This window comes from Papaver somniferum, unplaced genomic scaffold, assembly GCF_003573695.1.
Source record: "Papaver somniferum cultivar HN1 unplaced genomic scaffold, ASM357369v1 unplaced-scaffold_107, whole genome shotgun sequence".
Taxonomy (NCBI): Eukaryota; Viridiplantae; Streptophyta; class Magnoliopsida; order Ranunculales; family Papaveraceae; genus Papaver; species Papaver somniferum.
Window position 1 is genome coordinate 12,680,821 of NW_020619603.1, and position 25,213 is coordinate 12,706,033.

Genomic DNA, 25,213 nt, shown 5'->3' on the forward strand with positions numbered 1-25,213 from the left:
GTTGGATTACCGTATGGGAAGAGCCATAACCTTAACCCGGTAGAGGTAAGATTCCTTGAAGGGACAACCAGAGGGAAGATAAGGACGACACCCTCCATTAGGGAGCTGAATTGTGTCAAAAGACATAAATGTCATGAGGATTTTTACTCAAGGGAGTATTAAGACTTGTCATATTTATGCTATAAAAACCTAAAGAGGTAATAATACAAGAAGAAAGATAAGACGAGATCAATGGGTCGATACACTACAGTGTAAAGACCTCCTGCGATCTCGTCGCACAGAATTAAGGCAAGATAATACCTTTACATAGGAAGGCAAAATAAGACCTTGTGAGAAACATAAAATTTTAAACTAATTTTGTTTTGCAGGAATTCACAGGGAAAAAAGAGTACTGTGAACGCATTCGCACCAAATGTATGGAGAACTATAAAATAACATTAATCATACTAAGTCTATCAAGATGTGTCAATTAACAGAGGCAAGAATGGGAATGCAAAGGGAATGTTATTTGCTCCATTTGATAGACTCATATACATGGGAGAGAATGATATTTTGGACGCGAATGCGAACAAAGGGAATTTATATTAAAGGGGTGAAAATTAATGCTCAAAAAGTGCATGTTTTTAATATTACACGAAAATATTCATAAGGAAAAAAAAAAGAATTTACAACAAGTGAAAATGATTAATCTTCATTTTCTTCGTCTCGCTCAGCCTCAAACCGCTTATTTCTTCTTCAGATTCTTCATCTTCTCCCTCATGGTCCGAAATATCAGAAATATGTTCATTGTCAGGGATTTCTGGAAATTTATACTTTGTAAGAGGAATGTTATTCTCAACGCAGACTTTCTTAACAGCAACTTCGCGAGCACAATTAACATCATTACTATTGTTTGAAACCATGATGGTGAAATTCTTATTCAATTGCCGATACTTGGAATTGCGAGCAGATAAATCTTTTTCTTCAGAAGCTAAGAGAGTTTCTAATTCTCCAATCTTTTGAAGATAATCATTCTCCTTGTATGCGAAATATGAATAAGCAGGTTAGGATATATATATATATATATAAAATAAAATAAAAAGATGTTATTCCCATAGAAAAAAAAAGTATTAAAAGAGCAACATTTGACCTTCATAATTGGAAACAATGTCTTTAACCAGTGCGGAATGTTCAGCTTCAAGACTCACGTTTACAGCTAAATCCTTTCTAGCATCATTCATAACCCTAGCATCCCAACTAAATTCAGCTTCGCTTTTTATGAGAAGCTGAGAGCGAATTAAATTTCTTTCTTTGACAAGTATGTTCTTTTCGCTCAAAGCTAAATCACGTTCTTTTTGAACCTCAATAACGGATTCTTGGAATTTTTATAGTGTTTTCGCACCCTTAAGAGCAATCTCATCTTTCTCATTAATAAGCTTATTCTTCTTCATTTCCAAAACTTGAATTTTTTCTTGGCTCTCATGATGACGATGTTCAAAGTTATTAAATGAATTCAATAAAGATCTATGGCTTTTTCTAAGAGCAACATATTTCAGTGGGAAAATTGGGTATACATCCCAGTTTCACTAATTTGTTTGGGGATCTATCCCATAACGGAAAATATTAGTGAATCTATCCTGAAGACACAAAACCAACGTCCGCAAGTGTAGGATTACTCGTGTTTTAAAGGTATAATTTTACCCTCAATATGTAAACGAGTTAATTCTCTGTAAATCTTCACTCCAGAAGCCATAGCAGAAACGAAGTCACCCTGTGCTCGATATCTTCTCATGAAAAATCAGTCTTTATTTAGTCAATACCCACAACTAGAAATTTCTTCCATGTCTCCAGTAATTAAAACACATGATCGACAGTGGTGTTAGATGGATTAAACATGAACCTTTGATTTTTCACCCCTTTAATTCGATATTAGGGTTAGTATCTATGAACAACATTCATCTTCTGCTTCTTCTTTAGAGTAATTATTTCTTTCTCTAATTCAATATCCCAAGTAGTTAATTTCTTCATCACTTATACTATTGAATAAATGCTGATGGATAATCGGATTGTATGTTCTAAAATAAAAAGAGACTTAGAGAGAGAGGTGTGTTTTTAGAGAGTTTAGAAGAAGAGAGAGATGGGACCGAGACGAAGAATGAGAAGAAGCAAATAAAGTTTCTGCCATTGAGCAAAACTGTTATCGCTAAAAGTAGTTACTTTCTTCCATGGCTTCTTGATCTTAAGAAGTAGTTTACTTTTACCAGAGAAGATAACTAAAACTATCGTTTATGTTGAGGGTAAAGTCGGAAAATCGGCACACGTGTAAACCCATATAAGTGACATATCAAAGAGCTAACGATTTATTTCTCTCACTAGGATAAATTTCTTAATATTTTCCGTTATGGGATACATCCCCAAACAGATTAGTGAAAATGGGACATATTTTCGATTTTCCCTATTTCAGTCTTAACTCTTCCGAACTCAGATTTTCAAATCCTTGGTTGGGATAGTTATTTAAAGAAGAATTAAGGTGTTCTAAAAGGGTTTCATCATCAGGGAGATTGGCAGCCTCATCTGAAAGGTTATATAGGTCTGCGAATATAACAAAATAAGAAATGCGAATTATCGCATAAAAATAGAAGAACAAGGAAAGTAAAAGCTACATACCAATGAGTTCATTATTTCTTTCTTGGGATCTGCGAATCAACACAGAATTGGTCGAATTCTCAGTTTTAAGCTTAGCATTTTCTTTCTCAAGCTTAATAAGTCTCCTTTGGTAGTCTGAAGAGATTACATAAGATAAACGGGCTCCCTGCAAGAACGAAAGGAAGTATTACGGTTAGTAATAAAGAAAGACTAAAGAAAAGACAAAAGGTAAAGTTGTAAATATTACCAAAGAGCCGATTGTGAATTGGAGGTTTGGATTTATCGCAGAGGCATCTCCAGGAAGAGATGGATCATCTAAAGTAGGAGCATCGCATATTTTAGAGACCATTTCAAAGGCACGATTCAATTCTCCATTTTCAACAGCAGACAAAGGATCTCCAGCAAAAAGATTGGATAACTCTTTCAAAGAAGAGGGAACTGATGAATCCCCAGGAGCAAGAATGTCGTCCTCACTAGACTCCGAACTTGAAGAAGAATCGTATCTTTTACGCTTCCTGGAGAGATCATCCATTGAAGATGTTGTTTTTGACGAAGACTTAGACGTAGGCCTTTTAGGAATATTCTTTCCTTTACTTGAAGTCTTATCACACAAAGGTTTCACCTACACGAATAATAAAGATAAGAAACAGAGGCAACAATATTGCTAAAGTTAAAAAGAATGTTTCTTACTTTATTATTCTGCGAAGCTGATGCATTTTGTGAAGTCTTGGCCCTCTTAGCAGCCTGCAAAAAAAAGGAATAGGAAAATAAGAAATTGGAAGGAAATTATGCGAGATTGAGAACATTTATGCGAAGCCCCCATACCACTTTCTTTGTCTCAGCTTCAGAAAGTACAAATTTCCAAGGTTGGTAAGGAGAAAACTTTTCGGGAAGAGGAATATCAGAGCCATCCTCAGATTTACCAGAAATATAAGGACCCTCTAGAATAACAGGGCAATTAATTCAGCTTGAGTCATTAGATCTGCGAGCAGAACTGTTAGATTTGTCATTCCAATCAGCATCTCACATGGGCTTATCATCTTCAGTGATACCATCTTTTATTCTCAAGAGAACGACCCATTTAGTTGAATTACTTTTCATAATTGCAAGATAGTAATTTTTGAAGAAGTTATCAAGAGTATATTCGGTAGAGTCGATGACCTTATCACGACGCGATTCGTTTCACACCTCATAAGGATAAGAGGTCTCTAAACCAGCTGCGCGACGAGAATATTCCAATGTTATTCTGATCGCATCACCACTTAGTTGGAATACTCCCCGTGCGAATCGATCATCAATAAGAATTTCATAGAATAAGGGAATTTCTAGGTTGAACAAGGCAATTGAAAGAATACAAAGTTGTCCCAATGAAACAATAACTCTTTGATTGTTCTATTGTTCGGAGTTGATCAAATCAAGATTGAGTTTGGATGAATAGTTCGATGATGAAGGAAGAGAAAGTGAGTAACTTCTCTAATGGAGTTCGTCCTTTAACCTGTTGAATTTTGTCTCCATCTTCTTACCAGCAGGAGCCATTTTTAGAATGGGAATGAAGATGAGTAAAAGAAGTAAGTTATTTGGTGAAATAAGTTTTAGTTTTGGCAAAATCAAGATCAGTGAAAACAGGGACGGGACTAGCAAGGGGATAACCCGGGCTATAGCCCGTCCCATGTTTTGGTCAAGCAAAAAATTTGTATGCGAAATTTTGGTGACTATGTGTCCTGCCCACCCCAAATCAAAATTTTCTAGTGTAGTTTCCAGTCTAGGTAAATTTTAGCCCATTACATAACAAGATACAAGTTAAACAAGAATTGAGTTTAAAACATAATTTTTTTTCTTCTCACCTAACTTATTTCTCATTTTTCTTATATAAACTATTGTTTATTCTCTCTAATCATGTTTTTCTTTATGAATTTTGTTCATGTTGATCTTTATTTGTCTCGCCTCTTATAAGAAAATCTCGGCTTTCCGCTAATTATGCGGTTTGTTCTAAAAAAATTTGGTGCGCTTCGGCCGCATTGGAAATGAATGATCTAGCTTTACCCAAGAAAGATTTCTGGGTCCGTCCCGGAGTGAAAGCAGTAGCAGAGAAGATGAAACAAGAAAGTAGAAGAAGACGAAAGAAGATATATAACAGAAAGTTAGTCCCATTTTTCAAGATTTCATTTCATTAATGCGAGGAATGAACGGATAAAACAGGCGGTTAAAAGGACGTGTCAGATAATAAGAGGTTAAAAACACACGCGTAATTAAGGAAAACTGGAATTCCGGAGGAATGTCGGCAAGATAGAATATGAAAAGATATATACATGCGATATTATACGATGGAAATTTCTCATGTCGCTCACTTCACAATGCAAGCGAAATGAGAAGAGGCAAAATGTAGGAATGAAATATCGCACATATCAATAAGTTTACGAAGTAAGGATTATCGGACGTAAGCGAAGACTATCGCACATGGCAAAGTTGAAGTGACGTATTGGATGAAGTCAGCAAAGTCACGAGTAAAGTGTGATGCTCTATGCGAAGTATAAGCTGTGCGAGAATGAGTGAGTATACATGAGCGAATGTAACGCACAGTGATTCCGAAAATAATGGGTGTCTTAGCTGTCATCCACTATGAGGAATCCTATATAAAGGAAAGAAGTCATCACATAGAGGGGGAGATCTTTTAGTGTGAGTTAGACAAGAAACTAGGAGAGAGAAAGTTTATTCAGAGAGCAAGTAAAGTCATTATAATCCCTTGTATCCAATTATAAACCTTGATAATTAATAAAAGAATTCATTATGATTACTTAGATTATTGTTTAGATACATTAGGGATGTGGTTGTAGGTTTTGCTGCAACTGCAATACTGTTGCCCTTATAAAAGTTCTCACCATGGATCCCGTCTTCATCAAAGCCACCTAGACCACTAAAAGGAAAGATCTTAAAAACATGACCACCACTGACCATGACCAAACTTTTCTTTTAGCTCTACAATCCAAAAGACTAATGTAATTCCTAGTCGACAATCCGGCTGGAAACAAATTAGTAACCAATAAACAGTTACCTCCGTTGGAACATTGAATTTTATCATCGTCACCAAGAGGCAACCCTAAGCGTGGACGATACATATCAATCTGTTTTCCTGTCACTTGATCCCACACTCCAATTGCACTTGTTTCTCTACTAACCCTAGCAAATATCTTACTACCTGAGTTAAAACATAAAGCTCCAGCAACGAAGCTTTCGCTGTGTTTTCCACCATATATACAACGAAAATCTGTGCCTCAATTCCCCTGTTGCAAAATTAAATACAGATATTCCTCCAACTCCCCTGTGGCTTTCTATAAATTTCTGGCTAGCACAGATGACTATATTATCTGAATCGATCCACCCAATATCGCCAACTCTATTATAATGAAGATTTAATGGTGGATGTTCTTCCAGCATCCAATCATATAGACGAACAATGTTACCATGAGCCACAGCACAACCTCCATCAGGGCTTGCTCTAATTGCACTGAAATTCCCAGGACCTTCCCAGGATCTAGCAGACCATAATAGAGAGCTTCCCCATACAATAACTTTTCAGGTATGCTAGAAGGGAAATGAAGCACACCAGTACCTAAAAGATTAAGAAAAACCGAAAAAACAATCTGGGTCTCCATCAATGAAGCATTCTTTGTTAACTCCTTTTTGTTGGAGATTCCATTCATAATCAAAAATAGCTCCAAACATTGAATCTCGGCTTACACTTGCGAGAGCATGTCTAGTCGAGGAGTTTCTGCGAATATATATACTTACACTTCTCCAATTAACGTACTTTGCAGGCGTGGGTTATGGAAGGAAACAATAATATATTATGACGAAATGGTGGGGATTTGGATTTTGCCAAGTGTAGTTACTTTTAATGTGTTAATACTTAATAGATTGTCTGAGTAAACAAGAAAGGGTGGAAGAAGCTTCCAAGATATTTGATGAGATAATTAAGTTACGGAAAAAATCCGATGTATATACTTATAATTCCGTGATACTTGGTCTTTGTCCAACAGGCAAGATAGAGGCAGCTCGCAGACTGTTTGACTCGATGCCAAATAAGGGCTTTGAACAAAATGATTACAGCTTCAATGTATTCATTAATGGATACTGCAAGAGGTCTAGGTTGAATGACTCTATTCAACTGTGAAAACGGAAAAGCAGGGATTGAAACCCGACCAAGTTACCTATAATACACTATTAGATGGACTATGCAAGGCTGGAAAAGTTATTAGGGCGGTAACCATGTTAAGTGAGATGCAATCGTATGGAGTGTCTCCATATAACGCACTTATGATTGAGATTTGCAATGATGGAAACAATGAGAAGGCAAGACAATTGTTTTTTCAAATCCTTAACAAGGGATTAGCTGTGGACGTTTATCATATACCACTATGATCAATGGCATGTGCAAATAAGGAATAAAAAATGGGTCATTTGTCCAAATATTTTTAAAACATGGTTCAATTAAACTACTAAATATTAGTACGAGTGAAATGGACACCAAAAAAATAGCAAGGATGAAACTGGATTCATCCTGACTTAAACTTAAAAAATAGCAAAGATGGAACTGGATGCGTCCTGATGTAAATTAAAAATAAGAAAAAACATTTGAAAATGCATAGAATGAAACTGTTTACATGAAAATTTAAGGTTGCGTACCAAATGCCACTACGTATGATACCATTATTGACGGTTATTGTTAGAAAAACACTACAGTTTCTTAGAGAAATGCGAGGAAGTGTTGTCACTGAATGATGCCAATAAATGTCTGCCATTCAGTTCCTTTTCTGCATATCAACTGAAAAACTTGGATTTTCCTGAAACCTACATAAGATTGATGAACCTTGCAAGGGAACAGGTAACATTAATTGCTAGCAGATTTATGTACTTACGTTCTGCTATATTTTTTTCTTTTTGCAGTTGTTTAAGAGTAGACAATCTTAATCATTTAGACTGGTAGCACGTCGACCCAACTTACAAACATTTGTCAGAGCGCATTGTGGACTGAGCTTATCGCTCGTAATGAAAGGCATAGCTTTATCATTATTTTGTAATGTGCGGAACTAATCTTGTAGTATTATGTTGTTAATCTTGTAGTATTATGTTGCTTGCATGAATTGAAGATGAACACGTGACAATATCAGCTGAAATTCCTCAGAATTACTTGAGAAACAACAACCTTGATAAATCTAAATTACATATATTCATTACTCATCACGATTACTACATACTCGAGATAAACTTCATACTTGCAGTAATAAAAATCAATCAATAATCATCGACTCTGGTCACTCAAACAAACAAACAAAAAAACAAACCAAAGCCCTAACCAAACACCACCAAAGAAAAAGAAAAAAAAAAAATCAAACTCCCTCAATATATTTAATCGATAAACAGATTCTTAGAATTGTGATTGACATCAATCAAAAAACTAGCTATAAGTTTTAACGTTGACAGTCTTAGTATATTTTTTATCTAACTTCTTAACACTAACAGTTAGTAATCCATCATGAAATACAGCAGAGATGTCATGATCAGTGTTTGCATCCGGTTCGAGAGTAAATTTCATCGGACACGCAACACCCGGGCAAGTAATGAAAAGACTTCTGTTAATGACATCAACCTTTATTTCATTGCAAGCATTAGATTTATCACTCGACGACAGGTCTATGATGAACAAATATGAGTTATTTCTTACAATCACAGAAGACGACCCCAACATCTTCTTCAATCTGGTTGGGAATAAATCAACAGTAAAATAAATCTATGTTTTTTTTTTGTTGTAAGATGGGATCTAGGGTAGTGATGATAGTTCCAACTCGCCCAACGAAGCTTAATTTATATACTAATAGAACTAAGATTAGAGTTTAGTAATCTATTGAGAGATTAATATAGTAATCAAATAATTAGAGTTTAACTATTCAAGGGGATAAAGCAACTACTTTAGCTAATTAGTAATGTATATAGGCTGGTTGTTCGTAGTTGGTAAATTGGGAATCACCGTTGGAAATTTGAATTTGAAGTCAGTGTAGTTTGACTTTGACGGTAACTCGACTACCCAGTTGAGCAAATCGGAAATATTTTGCTACACTAATCCGTGTGTTCTTAATTACTTGTAAACAATAACCATTGTTGGTGTCGGTCAAGGATTAAATTAGTAAATTTAGTTGGTTTAGGAAACCATTCTTGTGTCTTAAGTTGAGCAACTTAAAAGGTCTGTTTTTTAGAGTTAAGTTAGGAAACCCAATACTCGTAGGAAAAATAATCTTTGTTCAGAAACATGTCTAGACCTATTGATATGTATAAACAACCATAGAGAGAACCTAGTAGAGACACACCAAAAGTCTCTTATTCTCTTCTACAGGTATGGTGTATTAGAGTATTGCTCTGTTGAACCCACCAAGCGTCGGTATGTAAGGTTGGTTGTCATATTTTAGTATCAAAACTCAATTAAAATCGCTTGATTAAGTGTAATTGAATCAACTTCATTTAAGTTAGACTAGAAAATTTAGGAATGTTGAGACATACAAGTATTACCTTGGAGACCCGAAGAATGTGAAGAGGTATTGACAACAATGAAAACATCATCCTTCCACTTAAGGTAAAGTATACTTACTTGAATCGATTCCATTCCTATCATTACATTCAAGCCGTTTAAGATTGCAAACATATATAAATTGCGAGGTTATATTTAATAATCTAGTATCAGACTTAGTCATATTAGTATAGGATCAAAGTGTCAAGGAAGAATATTTAATTACGAAGTTTAACGTTTATCTTTTGAACTTCGTAAATGCGACATCGAAATGATCTATGTAACTTGTTACTTGATTGTGTAGTTGGATATAAGTGTGATTTCATCCTATGAAACTACGTTTCATTACATATGTTTAAAGGAAGTACATATACGAAACTTGTTTCGTAATCGAAAAAAATCAATATATGTTTTGGTCCGGTTTTATAGGACGATTCATTGGATGACCAATTCGAACCGAAGGTGGAAATTTTAGTAGAACCGATCCGAACCTACGTCAAGGTAGAATCCATCTCTACCTACTTTGGGTACATGGTAGAACCGATCCTAGATATTGTTGGGAGTCTTAGTAGAATCGATCCATGTATCATTGTCATGTTGATTCAGATGGTAATGCACGTTCAAGATGATGAAAATGATGAAGTTGAGCTGAGGTCGAGATTGTAGATAGGAATTTTTGAAGTTGTAGTAGTTCGCCTTCAAAACAGGTGGGAACTTTGTAACTTTCTTGTGTATTTACCAGAGAATGCACGTTCAAGAAGATGACAATGATTAGTTTTACCAGATAAGAGAACTAAAACTATCGTTTATGTTGAGGGTAAAATCGGAAAATCGGCACACGTGTAAACCCATATAAGTGACATATCAAAGAGCTAACGATTTCTTTCTCTCACTAGGATAGATTTCTTAATATTTTCCGTTATGGGATAGATCCCCAAACAGATTAGTGAAAATGGGACATATTTTCGATTTTCCCTATTTCAGTCTTAACTCTTCCGAACTCAGATTTTCAAATCCTTGGTTGGGATAGTTATTTAAAGAAGAATTAAGGTGTTCTAAAAGGGTTTCATCATCAGGGAGATTGGCAGCCTCATCCGAAACGTTATATAGGTCTGCGAATATAACAAAATAAGAAATGCGAATTATCACATAAAAATAGAAGAACAAGGAAAGTAAAGCTACATACTAATGAGTTCATTATTTCTTTCTTGGGATCTGCGAATCAACCTAGAATTGGTCGAATTCTCAGTTTTAAGCTTAACATTTTCTTTCTCAAGTTTAATAAGTCTCCTTTGGTAGTCTGAGGAGATTATATACACCGGTGGAAAACAGAAGTTCCGCGACTTCCAGGACAAGTCATATATACGAGTTATACGACCATTTTTAACCGTCTCTGTTGGGGTCTCTGATAAAGCGTAGCTGTTTTGGACGACCCTTAGCCGTGGGTCTCAAAATAACGACTGCTTTTAAGAGTAACGAGGTACAGACCCTTAGCCATGGGTCTCAGATTTAAATTATAATATAAAAAAAAATAGATTCAGATTTGCTGAAATGCCTGAATCAGAATTAATCTGACAGCATCAAATGAAACTCAAATTGAAGTCGCATGGAACCCAAAATCAAATTCAAATGAAACTTCAAATTTAACTCAAATTTAAACTTAAACTGAGATTCATTCATTTTATCCATTGGGTATAAAATTACACAAAAAGGATGAAATTCATAAAAAAGCAACTCCACTAAGTATGTGCTACAACAAAATGATAAGACAAGTCACCAAATGAGTTAGTTAAAGTGAATTACTCTCCGTTTGAGCATACTGATAACTGATTCACTTTTATCAAGATGATGCAGAGAACTAGTTATTGCCTGCAACGAGAGGAGCGATCTGTCAGCATAAACATACACACTAGAAGATATAATTCAATCCAGGCTCTAAATTGAATTCAATCAAGTAACTGATATAGATAGGTTCATGCATCTTTAGATAATAAAAACAAGCACAAATCAACAGATATACATTCAATAATCTAACTGCCAAAAGAAAAACATCAATATGATTAACTTATTAACCAAAGATGAGCTTCATGTTTTACCTCCCTATTCATCATTCATGCCATGCAGTGATGGAAGAAAATGAACCAACTTAGATTGAGATGAATTCAATCAGTATAAAAAGATTAATTACACTTACAATTGAGAGTATGAATGCATCATTACTATCAGTACAAAAAGATCACAAGCAAGGTCTAGCAGTACAGAAAGATCACCTGGCTGCAACAAGGAATTCTTGCACCAATAAGTACTTCAGGAGACAACACTGGTCTTCTTGTCAAGGGTAGAAAAAGTGACTGCCAATGTCATATACAAATTGTCAAGAACATACTACTGGTTCTGTGCATCCTATGATATAGAACAATTATATAAGAGACAGAATGAAACCTTACCTGAGCTTCTCCACTCTAATACTCATCATCTCCAACAGTTGTCAAAATTGACGGAGCTTCATTCACATTTGCAGTAAAGCACCTATCATCAGTTCCAAGCACCTGCGAAAAAGTAAACAAAAACATTTCGCTAGCTAGTAACTGACAAGTTTCTTTTTTTCAAACTGCAATACAAATCCCTGAGTTCAGAACAATACACAAGTCCTAGTTAGCTAATAAAAAAACACTTTGCCTAGTGTCACTCTCTAGAGCAGCTTTAGCTGAACTCATGTTCCCCACCGTACACTTTCTCTAGATGCAGAGCCAGACACAAGATACTTAGTCAAAGCATACAGATGAGGGCATAGAGTAAACATGTGAAGAATCAGGTGCACTCTCCAAGTAAATGCAAGTTGCTTTCTTAGACTAAATATGCAAAAATAAGTAAAAGAAAAATACCCTTCTTTCAGAGTCAAAATAGCTGTGTGAATAGCATCTTCAAGCTCCATATCATCAGTGTACCTACAACGAGAGGAAAACTTATACAACTTAGCAAGGCTTGGATCCACGTGATGCTTGTCAAAAAATTTCCTAGTTAACCATAGAACCATCAAAATACATAATGCTTATCAAAAATACTGAAATCCATTAGAGCAATTACTCTCTGAGATTTCCAACTTCAAATCAACAAACAATGTTACCCAATCAATTACCTTTTCTCAAGAAATGTCTTAACATTAGAGACATTTTTACCCATTGCTGATGTTTTCCATGAAAAGTATGAACCTGATGGATCCACCTAACGCAGGACACAAACAAACTCATTCCTATTTAAAAACTAGGGTTGAATATCTTCCCTCAAAAATCAAACATAATAATGCACTAATTGATGGAAGTACCTGATACAACTGTGGACCACTGCCATCAAAACCAGCAACAAGTAGGGAAACTCCGAAAGGTCTTACACCCCTGGAAAGATTTATCATGAAAAATTTTTCTCAGGAAAGAATGAAACGCTATAATGAACCGGAATGCTGCAAATCTAAATTGACTTAAAACTCCAATTAGTTAACGAGGTTGAGGAGGTTTCTGAATAATTTCTTACCCAGATTGAGTAAACTCTTGCATGACAGCAACAGTTTCTCTGACAAGTTGTGTAACAGGGATTGATTCCTTCACAACCAGAATACAATGAAGTTAAAATGTTTGCATAACCAAGTACTGTAGCTAAAACAGGATAAGTAGATAACTAAAACAGATTAGCTCCAAATTATCATGAATCTCATGATAGACACTGTTTTTTTATAGACAGGAAGAAACTGATACACCACAATAAAAGGTGACGATAACAAGCTTGAAAGGAAAGCTTATTAGCAAGACGGGAAAAAAAAGACGTACTAAAATAAGAAAGGCATTGCAGTATTGGTCATGGAGGGCCCACATCCAACCAACATCAAGTACAATTAAAGTGCTCAAAGTTCACACCACACCCAAGTTCACATTTTTACAATCAATTTGATTCGGCTTCAATATAAAAGTCTCAAAACTAAAATATCATGGCCCCCATTCAGTAAAACAAGTATTTAATTGGCCTGGATAATGACTAGGAAAGGAAAAAATGAAACCACGGTACCTGCTCACTTAATGGTTTGAGACCAACGCTCTCTTCTGTAATGTCTTTTGGTTTTACCTGTTATAATACAGGGACAAAGATGAATTAAGGATCAAAGATACCAAAGGTAACACGAGGCCACCCTCAACAGCTGCAGAACCAAACTCTATACAGGTGGTCCCCCAACCTGCTACTAGTCCCACTCAAGTTCTCTGAGCATTTTGGAGTTTATTAGATGGAATCCCATGATTCACACCATATAACATCAACAAAGTTTTGACTGACCATTATAAAATCTATACCCTGCAAAATCACTTGAAGACCATAAATATCTGACAAACCTTAATATCAATAGACCCCAACAGAACCAAAGTGACCAATCACAGTTTGGAACAAGGTGGCCAACAAAGAACCCACCATTAACACTATGAATACTAGAATTGTCAGAACACGTGGTTTAAGATAAGTTGAATTTAACCAAATTACAGTCACTAAAGCCTCACATGAAAAATGTTTTTATACCCCAAGCGAATGGCTCTGCATATGTTGTTTCAAATGAGCTAGATTTTGAAAACTAGCACCACAAGATTTCTTTAATTTTTACACCCTTACTTAGGTATCTTTACACATACTCTTGTTCTTACGGCAAACACACAAAGAAGAAAATTTAATGGATGCACGGAGAGAAACCCTGATGGAATCTCCTGCCAAACCAGCGAAGATGAGCCCATCCATTCTTCCAATAACACCTAGATGAAAAACAGGAGTCACCACTCAATTAGTAACACTACATGAAAAACAGATCAAACCCATAACATCACTCAAATTAAAATTCCTCAATTCACCTTCATCCACAAACATATAACCCAAAATAACAATTTTCAACATTCTATTCACAAAACCCATATGTAACTCCCCATTGATTGAAGAATCAATTAAGAAAATTGGATAAATTACCTCATCGTTCCATTAGATTATTTCTGAAAGTAGTTGTGATTCAAAATTAGGATTTGATTACTTGAAATCAAAATTTTGATCCGAAGATTTTCTTGTATTTACACTAGCAGAAACGTAATCGGTAGATAATAATCTACTTTAGCTACCGATTATGGTTGATGTTCTTGGATTTGCAGTAGCAGAAACATAATCGGTAGGTAATAATCTACTTTACCTACCGATTATGGTTGATGTTCTTCATTTCTTAAGAACATCAATCATAATCGGTAGGTAAATTTATCATTATCTACCGATTATTCTTGATTCAAAAAATTTAATTTCTCTGTACTAAAAGTTACGCACAGCTGGTAGATGATGAACACCATTAACTACCGATTGTGAAAGTAGATAATTTCGAAATTTTATTAAGTTTTGAAAATTTGAATTTTGGGCCATGAACAAAATCGGTAAATAATAAGCATCACTAATTAACACAATTTACTAACGATTATGGCAATATCAAAATTCGAAAATTGAGTATATTCGGAGGTCAAAGTAATACACTTTACTACCGATTATGATAGTACCAAAGTTTGAAAATCTTAGAATTTTGGCGAAATCTCATTTGGGGGCCAATATACATTCGGAAGTTAAATTTACTACCGATTATGGTAGTACCAAAATTCAAAAATTGAGTATATTCGGAGGTTAAAGTAATACACTTTACTACCGATTATGATAGTCCCGAAGTTTGAAAATTTTAGAATTTTGGTGAAATCTCATTTTGTGGTCAATATACATTCGGAAGTTAAATTTACTACCGATTATGGTAGTACCAAGATTCGAAAATTGAGTATATAAGGAGGTCAAAGTAATAACTACCGATTATGATAGTACCAAACTTTGAAAATTTTAGAATTTTGGCGAAATCTCATTTTGGGGCCAATATAAATTCGGAAGTTAAATTTACTACCGATTATGGTAGTACTAAAATTCGAAAATTGAGTACATTCGGAGGTCAAAGTAATACACTTTACTACCGATTATGGTAGTACCAAAGTTTGAAAATCTTAGAATTTTGGCGAAATCTCATTTTGGGGCCAATATACATTTGAAGTTAAATTTACTACCGATTATGGAAGTACCAAAATTCGAAAATTGAGTATATTCGGAGGTCAAAGTAATAAACTTTACTACCGATTATGATAGTATCAAAGTTTGAAAATTTTAGAATTTTGGCGAAATCTCATTTTAGGGCCAATATACATTCGGAAGTTAAATTTACCACCGATTATGGTAGTACTAAAATTCGAAAATTGAGTATATTCGGAGGTCGAAGTAATACACTTTACTACCGATTATGGTAGTACCAAAGTTTGAAAATCTTAGAATTTTGGCAAAATCTCATTTTAGGGCCAATATACATTCGGAAGTTAAATTTACTACCGATTATAGTAGTACTAAAATTCGAACATTGAGTATATTTGGAGGTTAAAATAACACATTTTACTACCAATTGTAATTAAACTACCGATTGTTGTATTAACTACTGATTGTGGAAGGGAAATTTTTCCATTACGAAATACGCGAGATAAGGGCTAGCTTTCATTTAGGTTTGGGTGACCCTATTTTGTCTTATTGTTGGCCCCTAATTCCTTTTGGGTGGCCCCTAAAAATGCTAGGAAAAAAATCCATTGAAGTAAAAGCCTTATTTCCATTAGAAGTCGGAACAACATCTCCATTAACACTACCTTGATGCAATCTCAATCCCTTGAAGTTTTCACAAATTGAACTTCTAATCACTTTTACATCATCCTCATCTGGAAACCCCTAAATCCCAAATTGAAAAATAAAAACAGAATACAGATAAATCCCTAGATTGTAGCAAACTAACATCACGAAAGATAGAAAAAATGTACAGAGAAATCTTCTACATGAAAGTTCTTAGTTGATTTAAACCCAAGAAGATTTTCCCATACATTAATTTCTAAATCTAAAAATTTCTTCATACCAATTCAATTGAGAGGAATCTCGAAATTAAATGTTTCAGAGTTTCACTACTAATATGATTTAATCATGGAGGGAGCTTTCTTCTTGGATTAATTTTTGTTCGAGAAAGCTAGGGATTTTAGTTGTCTGCAAACGAGAAGATAAAAGGGAGAGAGATACAAAGGTGAGAGAGAGATGGAAAGATACGAGGTGGGGTGAAGAGATAAGCTTTTTTCTTGGTCCCACTCACTTCAGATTGTTTAATCGTGGCCATACACAGCGTGGGCCCAAAAGTTCTGACACAGAACCACTAGATCTGCATCGCAGTTTAAGGGTCTCTGAACTGGAGGGCAGAATAGTAAATATATTTAGTTATTCAGAGACTGCTAAATAAGCTCTTGGATTTTAGTTTACTATCAGACTAAAAGATAATCTAGTATCAGACTTAGTCATATTAGTAAGATCAAAGTGTCAAGGAAGAATATTTAATTACGAAGTTTAACGTTTATCTTTTGAACTTCGTAAATGCGACATCGAAATGATCTATGTAACTTGTTACTTGATTGTGTAGTTGGATATAAGTGTGATTTCATTCTATGAAACTACGTTTCATTACATATGTTTAAAGGAAGTACATATACGAAACTTGTTTCGTAATCGAAAAAAATCAATATATGTTTTGGTCCGGTTTTATATGAAGATTCATTGGATGACCAATTCGAACCGAAGGTGGAAATTTTAGTAGAACCGATCCGAACCTACGTCAAGGTAGAATCGATCTCTACCTACTTGGGGTACATGGTAGAACCGATCCTGGCTATTGTTGGGAGTCTTAGTAGAATCGATCCATGTGTCATTGTCATGTTGATTCAGATGGTAATGCACGTTCAAGATGATGACAATGATGACGTTGAGATGAGGTCGAGATTGTAGATAGGAATTTTTGAAGTTGTAGTGGTTCGCCTTCAAAACAGGTGGGAACTTTGTAACTTTCTTGTAATCGTTAAGTTCCTTTTCAAATGTGAGCATGATGTGTATTTACTTCTTATGAGCTTATATTAGTGTGTAATTGAGTGGGTGTGTTGTGTAATATGCATTGTTTGGATTCTCTAAATGTTAGTATCTATTTTTATGTCTTTAGCACAGATGAGGCAATATTCTTCTTATAGGGGCTTGGGCCTTCAGTATTATCTTTTACATTTTATTGTGAGAATCCATTCGTTTGCATATTATGCTTGATCGTAAAACTTCGAGATTTATGATGGTATTTTCCAGAATAAGGGTTTGAATGGGAATTCAGTGTGGATTGCGCTATCATTCGAGTTTGGAGTTATTCTACTGTTGTCTTCTCTAATAGAAGGGCGAAGTCAGAGTGACATATTTTTGGTTTGTTCTAGCATTACTTTTGTAGATTATCGGGTGTTGGTATTTTACGGACATTGTTATTATGGTACATAATATCTGAGGAAGTGGGATTATAATGACTTTTTTCTCGTGTAAATATTATATAGCACGAGAAGTGCAATATAGCTATCTAGCGCGTAAAGCGTAATAATATTACTTTTTATTTTATATCCTAATTTATGTCGTTAATAGCTCAGATGAGGCAATATTATATCGAGGTATTTGAGGAAATTACTCTTATGCATGTTATGCACAGTGACATGTTTAATTACTATTCTTTAGAACTGCGAAGCATATTACTGATTATTTGAAAGGTATATGTATCCATTGGACACCCTTTGGGATGATATGCTCACTCGTTCTTACTTTGGTTTCAGTAGTAAGAAGAAACGGTACGCGCGAAGATATTCGTTTTCATAGCTTAAAGCTTTATCGAATCTAGAGATATTTTATATCTTTATTATTAGATTCTTTCTATGTTTTGTAAAACACACATTATTATATTCATATCACTCGAAAAATTTTCACTTATATATAATATCAGGTGTATGGGTTTGTTTTGGGAATCAATTTATATAATTATGATTTTTATAATCGCTAATAAGAATTTGATGCTTCAGTTAGATTGTAATTCTATCAGACAAGCAAGTTTAGTATTTTTGAGCGTCAGTATGATATTTTTATTTGTTGTAAGGGTGCATACAATTAAATGCGGTCTCTCTTAACTCCATACAATTGGGATTGGGTCTTCCCAAACCCATTGTTGGATCTTGCTAACTCTTGGCAGCACAGTAATTCCACTATAACTGGAAATTTAATATGGGATCTAATTGTGGTAGCTGTTCTCTAGACCCTCTGGAATGAACAGAATTGCCTCATTTTTAACGATAAACTTAAGTCCAAAAAAGATGATGACGCTAGAGCTTTTGTGCTTGCATAGACAGCAGCCTCATGCATTAGGATGCATCTTAATTTTGCTCATTTTGTCCGAAATTGTGATATTGTATTGTATTAGTTTTGTGCATGTTCTTTATCTCAGGTTAAGTGTTCGTATATCCTACTTAATCTAATTAATCCCTCTTCTAATCAAAAAAGGAAAAAAGAAAGAAAAAAAAAGAACACCAAAATATAAAAGAATTTAGTGAATGGATAACCACATAAAAGAAAATAAAATAGAATTTAATCAATGGAAAACCACATATGGTCAAAAATGCATGTATTTAATCAAGACGAAGGATCCCTTCATCTTGATTACCCTTCATACTTTTATTATCACATTATCTCACACGTCGGATGTCATTTATATGAATAAAGACCAAACCGTAAAGGATATGAAGCTAATATTTTGAGGATATGTTCCTCTTACCAAGATATACATACCTACCAAAAATAATTGCATTCTGAAATATAAAACCTCACAATCTACTGGTCTTAATTTTGACGGTCAGAACTTTGTTGATTTTCAATAGTTCATTTTCAAAATAGTAGACGGTGGTATTACGCTCAATTTTAATTGGTGTCTAGAACTTAATAAAAGGAATATAAATTTACTTCCTAACAACCACCAAAAATTGATATATGTTATAAACGTGTAATTATATTAGGAATATCTAGGATTATGTTAAGAATATTTAGGACAAATCCCGTTTATTACTGGGATGTCCTTGTATCTAGCCCTATAAATAGAGACTCTATTGTTAGTCAATTGTACACCTAGATAAGAAATCTCTCTTCTTTCTCCCTTTATTACAATATGTAATCATTCAAGTTACTCTACACGAGCTAAGTTGGTCATCTCAAAGTAAAAATAAGAAAAAGTTCCGATTAATCACATCAATCAGATCACAGAAGTTTTACTTTTTCCTCATAAACGATGCCAACCCCATTGAGAATATCTTAACCTTTGTTTTTATATTAACAAGTATGCATGCACGTGCTTTACCCTCTCCAAGCGAAAAACAAATGTCGAGTGGGGAAGTAGTATTTTCCTCTCTCATGGGACCCCTCCCCTTGTGTGTCACTCTAGTTTCTACTGATTTTTTTGTCACTTTTACTGTTTTAGCCTCATTTTATTTGGTAGATGATTTTAGTAAAGCTTTAAAACTAAAGGCAATTTTGGATTACGGTCCGCGAGTTATAACCCCAAAGATGTCACTATCCATCCACAAAAAATCCATCAAAATAAAAGTAACACAAAAACCCCAAAAAAATAAAAGTAACACAAAAACCCCAAAGAATTTGATAAAACCAATTTCGAAATTTGGGATTTTTGTACCAGTTTTGAAAAATTTGGGATTTTTGTATCAATTTTGTTTAAGATGAAGTTTTAATGGATCCCAACATTTGAACGGGGTTTTTGTACCACAAGTTTGATCACCTTGGGTTTTTATGACTATTTTTGTACATTTTGCAGCTTCAATTACTGTTTATGAACGGTGCTAAGGGGAGTTAGCTTTATAATAGTTATAGATTTAATATAGATAATGGTTCTGCTTGATTCGTACTCCATTGCTAACCCGTATTTTGTTTTTTTTTTTGTAGATTTAATTGAATCACACGATCACTCTTGTCTCACACCGTGAGAGACCATGGAAGGGAACTTGTCACTATAACACAGTAAAACTAAGTGTTCCTTTTCCTTTCCATTTCTTATGTTTTGTTTTTTCTGAAGCTTATCTTTTCTTATGTTGTTCAATGACCACCGTTAATAGGAGGCGATACGTTTTCCTTTCACGTATCGAGGTGTATCCCTTAGGGATTTTATATAACTTTCACACCTCCAAGCACGGGAATATTATAGTTTTCAGGGATTTTTTTTTGTTTTCCGAGTAAAATTGAAATCCATTGGCAAGCCCATGGTGTACAATTTTGGAGCGTGGGTGGTCCACTTTATCGAATAAGATTGATTTTCCTTTCTTTGTAGATAAAAAAAAGGAAAAAAAAATCCATCACAGTAAGGTTTACGATTTCTATTTTTTAAATGGAACTGTAATAAGTAAAATCAAGTGTTATCGCAGTTTAATTATCTTTACGGTAATTAATCATATGCATGGTTGAAAAATTTATGGCCAATTAAATTTGGTATTTTTGTCCATTGGTGAAGATTATGTGATTTTATTTTTATCTGGTTTCTATTTCTTTAAAGAAACCGTCTGTTTAGCCACAAAGTGGATTATCCCTATGCGATGACTACATGAATTTTTTTTTCCTTTATTCTTTCTTTGTCGACATAATTTTCATGAATCGTACAAATGAACTGGTGTTGGTTTTCTCTATCGCTTATATGAGATACAATACAGTTTGGTTGTTTTTACCAATACCGTTGGTTTATATTTCTTACCGGAAACGATGGATTTTTCTAAATTCAATAACGAAAATGATTTTTTTATCTTTCTTAAGAAGAAACATATAAGCCAACTAGATTTGGTATTCCCCATCGATCCTAAAGGGATAAAATATCGTTATGGTATTTTCAATTGCAAATGCCAAAGAAATACAGAATTGCTGCATTCTCGAGGGACATTGATCAATTTTTATATTTCCTCGCCGTAATAATTTCCAAAATTGAGACCGTTCAACTTGATGTTGAATACGGTTGGACATAAAAGATCAATGAGTGCACCCGGCTTGTTAGCCTATATCATTAGTCATCGTAGTGACTAAATTGATTTTGAATTTAATTTCTTTTTGAAAAAAGAAGTGTCCAAAATCTCATTTTGTATCATTATCTTGTTGGCCATGTAAGTCACAAGTTTTATTTATTTTTTTGGAGTTTTATTCACATATTTTATATGTACTTGGTTTAACCAACAAAATCTATGGTTGATATGAAATTTATATGTCAAGAAGAATACAAATTACATAACTTTTTTTTACGGATTTTGAAATCATTATCTCCAACTGGTATTCTTAAAATCCAGAGTATATTATGAATATATGTCCTCGATTTAATCGGATAATACTCTGCGAACTTGTTTTCGTATATGAGATGATTACATTTCCTTCATAATCAGGGGGAGAATATACATTACCATACGTTTCTCTCCAATTTTGATCAAATCGGAAAAGGCTGTCTACTAGGCGTGAAAATATTTCATCTAGCTTTTATATAAGCTTTTGCCAGTCGAAAAGGCAAACTTAATCACATCTAAAAAAGATGTAGCATTTTTTGTATACGCTATAGATAGCTCCAATAGAGCCTTATTATAATATGATTCACGTTCTCAAAATTCATATATCCTTATTTGAATAGTAGGAGATTATCACGCCCGTGGGCATTTGTACCAGTATTTTTGAATTTTTCAAAGTATGCATACACAGAAATTGTATGAGACCGTGAAAAGCTAATATGATTGTCGAATATTCATTTATAGTAGCTACTGAAATAAATAATGATGGTTTTGTACCCATCTGCATAGGAATATCGACATATGTGATTGGTTGGCATATAATCCAACTTAAGTTGGATTAATTTCTCGATTGATGAAATTTTGGATGCAAGACTTAACACCTCAAAATTTATATCTCCTTAAAATTGGCAAGTCGATCCAAGACATATGTGTTGTACGAGAAATATGTTCGTTGTAAAAACGATTTAAGCGTTGCTATTTTTTTTATTCAAACCCTAGGATTGGGTCGATAATGTTTTGTTTTCCATGTATGGTGCATTTGGCGTGGTAGTCCTTGAAGGACTCTTATTGCATTTACACAAGAATTGTGATTGGGAACATATTCAAATTTGTAATCCTTGTAGGATTCAAATTATACTCAGACAGCTACCTAACTGGATTGTGTTAGGTTTTAACAATCCTTTATGTGTTTTTAGAAATTTGGTAGTAAACCAAAAATTTGGGTTAATTAGTTGATGATATCAACGTATATTGGTCTCTTGAGGAGTCCATAAAAACACAAAATCCACGCTTTGGCAGCATAAATGCTTTTTTCTTTTTCCTTAAAATCTGCAGTTAATATTATGCTTGCATAAATCTTTCCTATGGTATAGACTTGAGTTATGATTTTCATGCTTGTTTTCCAGTAATACTCATATAGTTGAGTTAGCATCCATAAATCATTGTCCAAAGTTGTACTCTTTTTCCTTTGTTTCGGGTTTTGTCCCATGTGGTTTTTCTGACAAGGTTTTAACGAGGCAACATCTAAGACATTTAAATCTCTTTTAAGGTTGATATTTGTGCTCATTTTCCTTCGTCCAAATTTTTCCCATTGGGTTTTGCTGGTAAGGTTTTAGTGAGGCAAATTTAATTCAACATGGTGGTCATCCAAGGGGGAGTTGTATTAATTTTTGTTATTTGGTGGATTCCCACCATTAACTAGGTCATTTTGTTAGACCACATCAAGGTAACCATCTCCTATGAATTTGGATATCATTTTGATCCATATAAGGTATGATCATGAATTTTATTCACCTATAGTACTGTAACTACATATTGGCACCTTGTTGAAGAAACTACATATGCAAATTATCTTTTAAGATAGCAAACCAAGACACGAGTTCTCGATGCATTTAGAGAAGCATGAAAACTTGAGAACACTACCATTAGAAGACTAACACAAAAGAAGACTTCGTCAACTAACAAATTTCACATGAAAGAATTGTTATCTCCAATGTTCAAGAAATTCTTTTATCAAAATTGGCTCGACTTGAAGATTTGAAAGCCAAGATTTAACTGAAGCACTTATCAGGGGGGTATCAAATTCGAAGGTGTTTTACTGGACTATCACGTTGTACTCTTTTTCCTTCATCAAAGTTGTTCCCACTGAGTTTTCCTTGTCAAGTATTAATGAGGCAACATTTGCGTGTCCAAATTTTTTTTAAGTTTTCTCAATTGCACTCTTTTGACGTTCAACCAGGTTTTGTCCGTTTGGAATTTCCTGACAAGGTTTTAATGAGGTAATTAGCTTAGACACAATGTCATTAGGAGGAGTGTTATAAACGTGTAATTGTGTTAAGAATATCGAGGACAAATCCCGTTTATTAATGGAATGCCCTTGTATGTAGCCCTATAAATAGAGGCTCTATTGTTAGTCTATTATACACCCTGAAAAGAAATCTCTTTTCTTTCTCCCTTTATTTTGTATCTTCTTCTCCTCTTATTCTATATTACAATAAAATTATGGTCCACTGTGGAAAATGGGTAGTGCACGGAAAACGGTTCTTAACCAATTAATGACTTCTGCGTCTCTGCTATTGTTCATTTATTGTATTACTAACAAAATCTTGCCATCTGACTATGGGGATGAACCCGGACCATGTCGATAAGGATATGGCACCACTGGTACTGCTAAATTTGGATTGCGCGTTAAATTTTCTACAATATAACAAAAAATGATTCGTCTGGTGTCCCAGGAATTTTGGTTACTTTTTCAATGGACAACACTATCCCTCCGGGTTTTCTCTTTTTTTCCTTGACTACCGCCGTCAGATTTTGGTAGATTTGGTGAACCAGAGAAGCAAATAGGTGTTCTTTGTTTTCTCAAAACTAACCATCGCGTTTTCCTCGACTACCGTAAATAACCAGCGAAACCACCATCACCACCAAAACCAGTGAAATAACGTCACCACCATTACAGACGGACCTCCTTCTCCCACACAATCAACCTCCAGCAACACCATCAAAACTTCCTTACTCTCTTCTTCTTCGAATTGTTGTTGTTCCCCAATTTTGTGCCCTAAACTAATCGCAACAAAAACTCTTCTCAACTATCCTTGTGGTTTTTCTTCCACGTTGATTTCACTCTTCTTCTATATTTGCTTTTCTTCGATTGGATATTTGGATGCCCTAAATTGATATATCCATATATTCTTCTTTCTTTACTGTTGCCTTCACCGGTTGTCACTGTGAGAGATACGCGCAATCAAAGATTGACGCAATCTCAGCAAGATATCATTCCAGTGATTTGATATTATTTCCTTTAATACTATGTAAATATATTTCCGTTATTATTTATGTATTTACTTTGATTGATATCAGTGAGATAAAATCATGTAAAGAATCCTATATAAATATACATTTTGTATTTGGCTTTCTCACTATTGAGAAACCAAGAATATACTAAGTTTAACTTGGTATCATCCTGTCAATCGATCGTATGTCCACTAAACCTATTATCTCTTCTTCAAGCTCTCCTAGTTTATCTTTTTCAACCTCTCCTAGTTTATCTTCTTCAATCATTACACGTTCACCATATTCCGATGTACCATTTGCCCAGCTTCAAAATGCTATTACAGCAAAACTTGAAGGATCCAATTATCTGTTATGGAAGGCACAATTTCTTCCCTTTCTCCAGGGCTATGACCTTGGAAAATTTGTTAATGGTTCACACAACTGTCCACCTGTTCTAACTCCTGAAGGAACACCAAACCCATTATTCGCTCACTGGATCCATAGGGATAAACTCATTCTTGGATGGATTTTCTCAACCCTCACCCAACCCATTCTTGCCAAAGTTCACACATGTGTTTCATCTGCTGAAGCATGGGCATCTCTTGACAAGTTCTTTGCTTCTAAAACAGAAGCAAATCTGCTCCACTTAAAACGGGAACTACAGCACATCAAGAAAGGAAATCAAACCATGGTTGATTATCTTGCTCGTGCAAAACAACTTTATGATGATATTGTTGCTGTTGGACATACCATATCATAA

The 25,213-nt window shown here is 34.5% G+C and overlaps 1 protein-coding gene across 1 annotated transcript; it reads left to right on the forward strand.

Annotated features, from left to right (window-relative positions):
* Positions 1-24,658: 24,658 nt before the first annotated feature.
* Positions 24,659-25,213, forward strand: LOC113328081. The gene has a single exon (XM_026575172.1). The coding sequence runs from the start codon at positions 24,659-24,661 to the stop codon at positions 25,211-25,213; it is 555 nt and encodes a 184-aa protein (XP_026430957.1).

What these genes read in the sequence shown, in the direction of transcription:
- LOC113328081 (XM_026575172.1), top strand. Translation starts at nt 24,659, where the DNA reads ATGTCCACTAAACCTATTATCTCTTCTTCAAGCTCTCCTAGTTTATCT.